At 33.6% G+C, this 13,251-nt stretch overlaps 1 protein-coding gene across 1 annotated transcript in view; it reads left to right on the forward strand.

The window, feature by feature from the left end:
- GLCCI1 (glucocorticoid induced 1) overlaps nt 1-13,251 on the forward strand; it is a 120,035-nt gene that overhangs the window by 52,392 nt on the left and 54,392 nt on the right. The window contains exon 3 of the mRNA XM_060157077.1: nt 10,414-10,500. Within this exon, the coding sequence (XP_060013060.1) occupies nt 10,414-10,500 (87 nt within the window). The remainder of the gene's footprint in view (nt 1-10,413; nt 10,501-13,251) is intronic.

Below are 13,251 nucleotides of genomic sequence, written 5' to 3' on the forward strand. Positions count from 1 at the left end.
AAATTTCTAAAAGACATAGTTGTAAACTCTAAAAGACATAGTTGTAAACTCTAAAAGACATAGTTGTAAACAGTGAAGGGTTTGTCATTATCTATTTTTAAAACGTTTCTGTAACTTAAAATCAGACTCTAATCTTAATTATTAATTTAATGATCATTGATTTTTCAAGTAATTCTGTTTCATTTCTTGCCAGCTTTATCAGTACCTTAATATTAAGGATCATCTATGTAAGTACAGTAAAATAATTAGCAGTCAGTAATCATATTTCCGTAATAGATTATAAACTATAATAAATTTCAAGGCTAAGGGTGAACCATACAAAAAACAGATGTTAAAGCTTTACATAGGATTTAAGTAAGTTTTATAAAAGATTAAGAGAATTTTGTGACGTGATTAGTTTTTTTGTTTTGTGGGTTTTTTTGGAACTGACTCTAGGCTCTTGCATGTTGAAAAAGAATATTTTCTTGCTGGGGGTTAGTTTGACCTGTTCTGAAATTGATAAAGCAGGAAAGCATATTTGCCCTTGCTAGTCTGTGAATAAAGATATAAATAACAAAAGCACCCATTGTTCACATCTGATAAAGGATGTAAAATATGTAAACAAAATATGCAAACAACTCTTAAAATTCAACTATAAGAAAACAAACAACCTGATTAAAAAATGGGCCAAAGACTTCCTAACAGGCATCTCACTAAAGACGATATACGCATAGCAAACAAGCATATGAAAAGATATTCCACGTTATATGTCATCAGGGAAATGCCAGTTAAAACGAGATACCTCTATACATCTGTTAGAATGGCCAAAATCCAGTACACTGGCAATACCAGATGCTGACCAGAATGCAGAGCAACAGGAACTGTTGTATGTTGCTGGTGGGAATAGGAAGTGGTACTGCCACTTTGGAAGACGGTTTGGCAGTTTCTTACAAAACTAAACATACTCTTACCTTACAGTCCAGCATTTATGTTCCTTGGTACTTACCCAAAGGAGTTGAAAACTTATGTTCACACAAAACCCTGCATACAAATATGTATAGCAGCTTTATTCATAATTGCCAAACTTGCAAGCAAGCAAGATGTCCTTCAGTAGGTGAATGGATGAATAAAGTGTGGTACATCCAGACAGCAGTATATTATTCAGCACTAAGAAGACATGGAGGGACCTTAAATATATATTACTAAGTGAAAGAAGGGACTCTGAAAAGGCAACCTACTGTATGGTTCCAACTACCTGACATTCTGGAAAAGGCAAAACTATGGAAAGAGTAAAAAGATCAGTGCTTGTCAGGGGTTTGGAGATGGTGAGGAATGAATAAGCAGAGCACAGACAATTTTTATGTCAGTGAAAATACTATGTATGGTACACAGAATGCACAACACCAAGAGTGAACCCTAATGTAAACTATGGACTCCGGTGATAATGATGTGTAGTGTAGGTTCATCAGTTGTAACAAACGTACCACTCTGGTGGGGGATGGCTGTGCATATGTCAGGGTGAGGGGTATATGGGAAATCTCTGTAATGTCCTCTCAGTTTGACTATGAACCAAAAACTGCTCTATTTAAAAATAGTCGTAAAAACAAGTGTGTAGTCCTGTGCAGTAGGACTGTTTTCTGTTTATATCACTCAGAGAAGAAGCATTCGTCACCCAGGAAACCAGAGCTAGGAGGATGGGCCTGGGGGTTGGAGAAGAAGCTTCATGGGCTGGACTTTGGATGATTCTGAGAGGTGAAAATTAAAAAATGGCTTCTTCCACCTGTAGGTATCATTTTCATATAGAGGGGACTTTTTTTAGCCAAACACCTTTTTGTCAGCAGTCTTAGAGATAGACTTTGGTTCTGCATTACTCAAGTGTATGAAAGGTTCATTTTCTATTCCCTGGTAGTTTAAATGGAGGCAGCTAAAAAGGGAGAATCCCGCTAAGTATGGTGGCCGAAGAGTAAGATATTTTATATAATACCAATTACTGAAGATTATACTTCTTTCCAAGTTGTCTGTGGAGGATGTTAATACACATAAAATGAGTGTTCTGGGGTCATATCAGTAAGAAAAAGTAAAGCAGGTTTTTAAAAAAGTATCTATGTATTTGTATATTTGAGTTTTGAAATGCTAATTGCATTGTACATTGAGTAAAGGAGTACAGAATGTAATATTTTCCAAATTTATTTGACCATGGAATTCTTTTTCATATATTTTTTACTAATACCCAGGAACAGTGTTATAAGTAGCACCACTCATAAAATTCTGCTCTAGATTAATGGACGGAATAACAGGCCAGTTGGAAGGAATCACTTGCTGATATGAAAGCAAAGAACTTTTGCTACTTTGTGGTGGTGTTTTCCTAATTTAAATGGTAAAACATTTCTCAAATACTCAGATTTAACAAACTGGATACAAATTAATTCATCCTCTGTGACTTCACAAGCTTGAGCATTAAATAGATTTGAAGACCAAGTAGCCATCTTTGGTATTGCTTTGACTAAAATAATTTGTTTAAAATCAATGATTAGATCAACCTCTTAGATAGCCTCATCCACCAGAGGGCAGACAGCAGAAGCAATAAGAACTACAATCCTGCAGCCTGTGGAACAAAAACCACATTCACAGCAAGATAGACAAGATGAAAAGGCAGAGGGCTATGTACCAGATGAGGGAACAAGATAAAACCCCAGGAAAACAACAAAATGAAGTGGAGATAGGCAACCTTCCAGAAAAAGAATTCAGAATAATGGTAGTGAAGATGATCCAGGACCTCGGAAACACAATGGAGGCAAAGATCCAGAAGATGCAAGAAATGTTTAACAAAGACCTAGGAGAATTAAAGAACAAACAAACAGATGAACAATACAATAACTGAAATGAAAACTACACTAGAAGGAGTCAATAGCAGAATAACTGAGGCAGAAGAATGGATAAGTGACCTGGAATACAGAATGGTGGAACTCACTACTGCGGAACAGAATAAGAAAAAAGAATGAAAAGATAAGAAAAAAGAATGAAAAGAAATGAAGGCAACCAAAGAGAGCTCTGGGACAACATTAAACGCAACAACATTTGCATTATATGGGTCCCAGAAGGAGAAGAGAGAGAGAAAGGACCAGAGAAAATATTTGAAGACATTATAGTCGAAAATATCCCTAACATGGGAAAGGAAATAGCCACCCAAGTCCAGGAAGCGCAGAGAGTCCCATACAGGATAAACACAAGGAGAAACATGCACACACACATAGTAATCAAATGCACAAAAATTAAAGACAAACAAAAATTATTGAAAGCAGCAAGGGAAAAATGACAATTAATATACAAGGGAACTCCCATAAGGTTAACAGCTGATTTCTAAGCAGAAACTCTACAAACCAGAAGGGAGTGGCATGATATATTTAAAGTGATGACAGGGAAGAACCTACAACCAAGATTACTCTGACCAGCAAGGATCTCATTCAGATTCGATGGAGATATGAAAAGCTTTACAGACAAGCAAAAGGAAAGAGAATTCAGCACCACCAAACCAGCTCTACAACAAATGCTAAAGAAACTTCTCTAAGTGGGAAACACAAGAGAAGAAAAGGATCTACAAAAACAAACCCAAAACAATTAAGAAAATGGTCATAGGAACATACATATTGATAATTACCTTAAACGTGAATGTATTAAATGCTCCAACCAAAACACACAGGCTTGCTGAATGGATACAAAAAGAAGACCCATCTATATGCTGTCTACAAGAGACCCACTTCAGACCTAGGGAAACACACAGACTGAAAGTGAGGGGATGGAAAAAGATATTCCATGCAAATGGAAATCAAAAGAAACCTGGAGTAGCTATACTCCTATCAGATAAAATAGACTTTAAAATAAAGAATGTTACAAGAGACAAGGAAAGACACTACATAATGATAAAGGGATCAATCCAAAAGGCGATATAACAATTATAAATATATATGCACCCAGCACAGAAGCACCTCAATACATAAGGCAACTGCTAACAGCTATAAAAGAGGAAATCGACAGTATCATAATAATAGTGGGGCACTTTTAACACTTCACTTACACAAATGGACAGATCATCCAAAATGAAGCTAAATAAGGAAACAGAAGCTTTAAACGACACAGTAGACCAGATAGATTTAATTGATATTTATAGGACATTCCATCCAAAAACAGCAGATTACACTTTCCTCTCAAGTGTGCACGGAACATTCTCCAGGATAGATCACATCTTGGGTCACAAATCAAGCCTCAGTAAATTTAAGAAAACTGAAATCATATCAAGCATCTTTTCTGACCACAACGCTATGAGATTAGAAATGAATTACAGGGAAAAAAAATACGTAAAAAAGACAAACACATGGAGGCTAAACAATACTTTATTAAATAACCAGAGATCAATGAAGAAATCAAGGACGAAATCAAAAAATACCTAGAGACAAATGACAATGAAAACACGATGATCCAAAATTTATGGGATGCAGCAAACGCAGTTCTAAGAGGGAAGTTTATAGCTATACAAGCCTACCTCAAGAAACAAGAAAAATCTCAAGTAAACAATCTAACCTTACACCTAAAGGAACTAGAGAAAGGAGAACAAACAAAACCCAAAGTTAGCAGAAGGAAAGAAATCATAAACATCAGAGCAGAAATAAATGAAATAGAAACAAAGAAAAGAATAGCAAAGATCAATAAAACTAAAAGCTGGTTCTTTGAGAAGATAAACAAAATTGATAAACCATTAGCCAGAATCATCAAGAAAAAGAGGGAGAGGACTCAAATCAATAAAATTAGAAATGAAAAAGGAGACGTTACAACAGACACCACAGAAATACAAAGCATCCTAAGAGACTACTACAAGCAACTCTATGCCAATAAAATGGACAACCTGGAAGAAATGGACAAATCCTTAGAAAGATATAACCTTCCAAGACTGAACCAGGAAGAAACAGAAAATATGAACAGGCTAATAACAAGTAATGAGATTGAAACTGTGATTAAAACTCTTCCAACAAACAAAAGTCCAGGACCAGATGGCTTCACAGGTGAATTCTATCTAACATTTAGAGAATAGCTAACACCCATCCTTCTCATACTCTTCCAAAAAATTGCAGAGGAAGGAACACTCCCAAACTCATTCTGTGAGGCCACCATCACCCTGACACCAAAACCAGACAAAGATACTACAAAAAAAGAAAATTACAGACCAATATCACTGATGAATATAGATGCAAAAATACTCAACAAAATACTAGGAAACAGAATCCCACAACATATTAAAAGGATCATACACCATGATCAAGTGGGAGTTATTCCAGGGATGCAAGGTTTCTTCAATATACACAAATCAATGTGATACACCATATTAACAAATTGAAGAATAAAAACCATATGATCATCTCAATAGATGCAGAAAAAGCCTTTGACAAAATTCAACACCCATTTATGATAAAAACTCTCCAGAAAGTGGGCATAGAGGGAACCTACCTCAACATAATAAAGGCCATGTATGACAAACCCACAGCAAACATCATTCTCAATGGTGAAAAACTGAAAGCATTTCCTCTAAGATCAGGAACAAGACAAGGATGTCCACTCTCGCCACTATTATTCAACATAGTTTTGGAAGTCCTAGCCACGGCAATCAGAGAAGAAAAAGAAATAAAAGGAATACAAATTGGAAAAGAAGAAGTAAAACTGTCACTGTTTGTAGATGACATGATACTATACACAGAGAATCCTAAAAATGCCACCTGGAAACTGCTAGAGCTAATCAATGAATTTGGTGAAGTTACGGATACAAAATTAATGCACAGAAATCTTTTGCATTCCTATACACTAATGATGAAAAATCTGAAAGAGAAATTATTGAAACACTCCCATTTACCACTGCAACAAAAAGAATAAAATACCTAGGAATAAACCTACCTAAAGAAACAAAAGACCTTATGCAGAAAATTATAAGACACTGATGAAAAATTAAAGATGATACCAACAGATGGAGAGATATACCATGTTCTTGGATTGGAAGAATCAATATTGTGAATATGACTATACTACCCAAAGCAATCTACAGATTCAATGCAATCCCTATCAAATTACCAATGGCATTTTTTACAGAACTAGAACAAATCATCTTAAAATTTGTATGGAGACACAAAAGACCCCAAACAGCCAAAGCAGTCTTGAGGGAAAAAAACGGAGCTGGAGGAATCAGACTTCCTGACTTCAGAGTATACTACAAAGCTACAGTAATCAAGACAATATGGTACTGGCACAAAAATAGAAACATAGATCAATGGAACAAGATAGAAAGCCCAGAGATAAACCCACGCACCTATGGTCAACTAATCTATGACAAAGGAGGCAAAGATATACAATGGAGAAAAGACAGTCTCTTCAATAAGTGGTGCTGGGAAAACTGGACAGCTACATGTAAAAGAATGAAATACACAAAAAGAAACTCAAAAAGAAACACATACATACACACATACACAAAAAGAAAAGACAGTCTCTTCAATAAGTGGTGCTGGGAAAACTGGACAGCTACGTGTAAAAGAATGAAATACACAAAAAGAAACTCAAAAAGAAACACATACATACACACATACACAAAAAGAAAAGACAGTCTCTTCAATAAGTGGTGCTGGGAAAACTGGACAGCTACATGTAAAAGAATGAAATACACAAAAAGAAACTCAAAAAGAAACACATACATACACACATACACAAAAAGAAACTCAAAATGGATTAAAGACCTAAATGTAAGGCCAGACACTATAAAACTCTTAGAGGAAAACATAGGAAGAACACTCTTTGACATAAATCACAGCAAGATCTTTTTTGATCCATCTCCTAGAGTAATGGAAATAAAAACAAAAATAAGCAAATGGGACCTAATGAAACTCCAAAGCTTTTGCACAGCAATGGAAACCATAAACAAGACGAAAAGACAACCTTCAAATGGGAGAAAATATTCACAAATGAATCAATGGACCAAGGATTAATCTCCAAAACATATAAACAGCTCATGCAGCTCAATATTAAAGAAACAAACAACCCAATCCAAAAATGGGCAGAAGACCTATATAGACATTTCTCCAAAGAAGACATACAGATGGCCAAGAAGCACATGAAAAGCTGCTCAACACACTAATTATTAGAGACATACAAATCAAAACTACAATGAGGTATCACTTCACACCAGTTAGAATGGGCATCATCAGAAAATCTACAAACAAGAAGTGCTGGATAGGGTGTGGAGAAAAGGGAACCCTCTTGCACTGTTGGTGGGAATGTAAATTGATACAGCCACTATGGAGAAAAGTATGGAGGTTCCTTAAAAAACCAAAAATAGAATTACTATATGATCCAGCAATCCCACTACTGGGCGTATACCCAGAGAAAACTATAATTCAAAAAGACACATGCACCCCAATGTTCATTGCAGCAGTTACAATAGCCAGGTCATGGAAGCAACCTAAATGCCCATCGACAGACGAATGGATAAAGAAGTTGTGGCACATATATACAATGGAATTTTACTCAGCCATAAAAAAGAACGTAATTGAGTCATTTGTAGAGATGTGGATGGATCTAGAGACTGTCATACAGAGTGAAGTCAGAAAGAGAAAAACAAATACCGTATATTAATGCATGTATGTGCGTTATATATATTATTATTATATAATATATATTATATATATAATATATCATTAATATAATACATTAATAATATATTATTATGAATACATTATTAATTATGATATTATTAATTGATAATAGCATGTAATTATAATATTGATATTATTTATATAATTTTAATATTAATACATTAATAATATTATTAATTATATATATTATATATATAACAATATTAACGCATGTTTGTAGAAAATTTGTACAGATGAACCGGTTTGCAGGGCAGAAGTTGAGACACAGATGTAGAGAACAAACGTATGGACACAAAGGGGGGAAAACCACAGTGGAGTGGGGATGGTGGTGTGCTGAATTGGGCGATTAGGATTGACATGTATACATTGATGTGTATAAAATTGATGACTAATAAAAATAAATAAAATAAAATTAATGATTAAATGTATAAAACACTGCTCTCAATAGAACTTTATGCAGTGGTGGAAATGTGCTGTATCTGTGCTGTTCTATATGGCAGCCGGTAGCCTCTAGCCACATGTGGTTATTGAGTATTTGAAACGTGCTAATGAGATTAAAGAACCGAAGTTTTTGTTTTATTTTCATTAATTTAAATTTAAATTATTACATGTGCCTAGTAGCTTTTGTTTTGGACAATGCAGTCTTTAGAATATAATAGTATATATGTGCAATTAAAATGAAAATTTTCTTTGGGGAGTATTTTTTGGAAAAGTTGAAACTATGATGAATATGCTTAAACAATTTATATACATGTAATTTTATAGCCACATGACTGAAAGGATTTTTCCAGTGGTTTTGTACTTTAAAAAAAAACTATATATTTTACTAGATAGATTTCAGGAACATAAATATTCTTTTGTAGTTAGTTTTTATGTATTTCTTTTGTATAACCAATACTACATTCTGAAATAATCAAATAGGTTTTCACATTCAATTTTAAAAAAAGAATGACAATAGGAAGAAAGAAGATACTCTGAGATGAGAGACCTCAGATTTAGTTTCATTTGCCATTGGTGTGCTTGGCAGTATTAAGGCATTTGCAGAATTTTTGTGGCTACTGATTTAACTCTAAGTTGGAGATACAGTTTATGTAAATTTCCTTTGAAAAAGTTAGAGCCATACAAAATGAAAATAGTGTTATAAATGTTTTTGTTAATTATGGAACATGCCAGAAATTTTATTCATTTTCTGTGAATATGCTTTTGAGTTTTAAACATTGTGATCCTTAATCATTTGATTTTTGATGAGAGCAATGCCTCTGCTTGGTAGAAAGGTAAAAGTATTAAGGGATATAAATTCTATAAATAAAAGTTTGACTAAAACAAAGTCATAATTGAATAATCTTAGCATAAATTATTAAAGATATGACTACTTGGGGGGATTATTTTCAGAGTAGTTTTTCTTATCTGGGCCTGAGATTAGGAAAATTTAATAACTAATTATTTGCAAGCAGTTTAATATATTAATACCTCTTATTTTTGCCATTACCAAGTGAATAAAATATTTTACTCAGTATTATGACTAAATAGTTTCACTTTAGTATTTGAACTGTTTAAGCAGTTTATTTGTATTTTTATTCAACTAGCATTCAATTGTTATTGGTTTTATTTTGCAGCATCATTACTTTTAAGAGGTGGTAATTATTTAAAACTTTGTCCACAAGCATTTTGAATTGTATAGAACTGATGGCTTCTTCATAAGTTGTGTATTATGTAAAGTCACAGGTGCAGCCTCAATATGAATGATGAACTTTTCTGTATGTAATAAAAAATAATTTTTGAAGCAATATATATTTATATTGGGTTGGCCAAAAAGTTCGTTAGGGTTTTTTCCCTAAGATGTTACAGAAAAACCCCAGTGAACTTTTGGCTTACCCAATATTTATATATGATAATCATTACCCTATATCTGTCTTAAAATAGTGGTTTTAACTTTCCCTAAGTTGCATTACACTAAGAGTCTTCTCATATATTAAGGATGGTAGTTTAATATTTAAAAATTTTTAATACAAGTACTAAATGATTTTACTATTTGGCATTTAGTGTTTTGTGTTATGTTTGGATGTAGTGTCTGTTATAGGTTAAATCGCTGAAAATGAAGTTTTAGGTAAAAGCAATTCTGTTTTCTGCCATGTAGCTGAGGTTTTCTTTAAGATGCATTGTTTTAAATTATAGTCAGTTTAGCTTAATCTTGTTTATTTTTATAATAACTTTTTCTATTTTTATAGTAACTTTATATTTTTATATAAAGATGCTTGATGTTTTTCAAAAAAGGATACTATTATTAACACACTCTTTCCTGAGTATAGAAAGAATATAGTACATTCAACCCTTTACCTAACTAAATATTGACATGTAGGTCATCTGTAACCCCACTGCTTCTAAGCATGTTCTGTTAATCTTACTTCTCTTTAGTAAACATAACATTTCATAATTAGTTTGCCTATTCTCTTTAAAAACACCAATATACATATTTCACAGTTCTCTTTGAATTTGATAAATTTAATGTTGATGTAAAAAACCAAATGTTTTGAGTAACATTACTCAGAAACATCTTAGATTGATCATATCTAATTCAGAATAATAAACATTTCACAGGGTCATGAAAGTCTTAGCTTTTAAGGCATCCTCGTATTCGGTATAACCCTTTAATTGGTATGTGCTAAGATTTTGAAATATGTTTGATTTGCTGTGAGATTAAGGATAGAGGCAAAATTCTTTATTTTTTATTTTACTTATTTTTTTAAAGACACCTAGCTGTTGGGTAGAAGAAGGCACAGAAAAGAGATCACATCAGCGTTCTGCATCATGGGGAAGTGCTGATCAACTAAAAGAGGTAAGTCACTTCTGTTTTCAGTCTGTGTGCTGCTTTGGTCCTAGCAAATTATCTTAACTATTTCCTGAATATAATGATACTTCCTATATTTGTGATAAACTTACCTCTCTCAGAGTTTTAAGGGTTGCCTTCCACATTTTGGTGAACAATTCTGAGTTTACATTATTTGTGCCCTTCATATTCTTTATAAATATTTCTTATGTACCCACTCAGCTTTTGCCTTTCCAGAATGAAGTCTGATTTTATGTAATTTTGTCTTGTTTATTTGTTATATTTTGTTCCCACTTCAGCTTTCTTATTCTTGAGTTACCGCAACTAGAACTATAGATCACAATTTTTACAAAGGTAGGATAGTGTTTTCTGTTTCTTATAATTTTTTAATGATATCCAGCATATTGTTGCCCTTTGAGACCCGATAGTATCGTGGAATCCATGTCTTTGAGAAACAGTTATTATAACCCATTCCCTTATGAATAACCCAAATTATGATAACTTTATGTATTAATATATTTTTTGATTATTTTCCTGTACTGTTATCTTTTATCCATCTAAATTCTTATTTATTTGCTTTTATAAAATTACAGAAACTTAGAGTTGGAAGGTCATCTAGTCCATCTCCTATATAAACACTCCTTCTTAGAAAACATTCATCTAGTCTATTACAGTCATTCTCAGTAAGAAAACCTTATCACTTTGCAAGAAAACCAAACCAGTTCTGTTTGTTGCCCCTTAAGTTGTTAGTTTATTTTGTACTATATTGAACTCAAAATTATACCCCTAAGTTTTGACTCTGCCCTCTGTATCAATATTGAATAAGTCTAATTTAAATATTTGAAAGGTTTGCAATATGTCATTTTCCTCCAGAGTAAACATTGACATTTCTCTCAAATATATTTCATATGCCATAGTATCCATACCTCTTAGTATCATTTGCATATCCTATAGGTTATCAGTATTTCTCATATACTGTGGTGTCTGGACTGAATAGATATAGTAGTCTATTAGCATGATTTTGCCTGTGATTGTATTACATTTTTAGGAACTTCTTTATATTATTGATGTACAGAAATCCTCAACTCCTATCTATGCACACAAACACATATGCGCAAAATCAGTTTTTCCCAACAGCAACAAAAAACAAAGGAAGCTGAGTCTAATATATCTAGTCTAAAATAGGTACATATCTATGCACAGAATATTGAGTAATATTGAATAAAAAGTAAATTTGCTCTTTTATCTTAGAGGTAAATACAATCTCAAAGTTATAGCCAAGATTAGGTATAGTTGACTTTGGACTACAGCAATACATGATATACACTATTAAAAAAGGAATGGCTGACATGACTGAGTGAGAGATTTAATTACTTCCCTCACAAAGCAATCATAAAGCTGGACAAAACTGTCAAAACAAATTCATCACTCTGGAAATCAACCAAATAAATTGAGAAACTTTATTCATGAAAAGTACTGAACTCAGGGTAAGAATCTTAGCTGCAAACAAATAGGACCAATGGCTCTGCTAGTCTGAGATTGTGGTCTAATTTGTGACAAGCAACAGACTCATGGAGTAGCAGGATTTTATAGAGAGTTCTAGGAGGTAAGACAATCTTGGGGGCTTGGTAAGTTCACCACATATCACAGGTTGATTGGAGGCTGTAGACAGGCACAGCAGAATATCAAGTGGGCCCAGTCACCCACGTATCACTGGTTAGTGGAGCCTAAGAATATCTGGAAAGGAGATCAAACAGGCCAAGTGGTAGTAAAATCTGAGGCCAACTTTTAAAAGGCCCAAACTTTGAATGCACTCCTCATTTCACACACAAATCCTCATTCAAATATACACACATCCTGAGAGTGGAAGCCTTACTGGATTGAGATGTTTGAGTAAAATCTCTGAATAGTTTTTGGCTAAACACTAAGGTGACACTGGAGACCAGCTTAAAAAGGTCTTAAAAAGCCAGTCATAGAAAGAAAAATGAGGGGGGAAAAATGGAGTAGAGATATCAGCAACCACACATGGTGGGGAAAACAGACTTTCAGTCCATCAGCCACCCTCAGAGAAAATCAGAATCTAGAGTTGCTCCAATATATTATCTAAAATGTCCAACATTCAACAGAAAATTTAGAGATATGCAAAGAAACAAGAAAGGATGACCCATAGTTAAGGAAAAAAAAACAGTCAATAGAAACTGTATCTAAGTGTCTCCATATGTTGGATTTAGCAGACTAAAACATCAAAGCAGCTATTATAAGTATGTTCAAAGAACTAAAGAAAACCATGTTTAAAGCATCAAAGGGAAGTAGGACCACAGTGACGCAATGAATAAAGAATTTCCACATAGATGTAATTATTATAAAAAATATACAAACAGAAACTGTAGCATTAAAAAGTATAGTAATTAAAAAAAATTCACTAGATGAGTTTGATAGAAGATTTAAGATGGCAGAAGGATCAGTGAATTTGAATATAGGTCAGGAGAATTTATATACTCTGAAAGAACAGAGGGAAAAAGATTGAAGAAAAGTCAAGCCTCAGAGGCCTGTGGGGAAACATTAAGTTCATACATATACACATAATGGGAGACTGAGGGGAGGAGAGGGGAGTTAAAAAAATATTTGAAGAGAGAATGGCAGAAAACTTTCCAGATCTGATGAAACACAATCTATATAGATTCAAGAAGCTCAACAAGCCCCAAGTAGGAAAACACGCAGAGCTGCACATAGACACATCATAGTTAAACTGCTGAAAGC

Source organism: Lagenorhynchus albirostris, chromosome 8 (genome assembly GCF_949774975.1).
Source record: "Lagenorhynchus albirostris chromosome 8, mLagAlb1.1, whole genome shotgun sequence".
Classification (NCBI taxonomy): Eukaryota; Metazoa; Chordata; class Mammalia; order Artiodactyla; family Delphinidae; genus Lagenorhynchus; species Lagenorhynchus albirostris.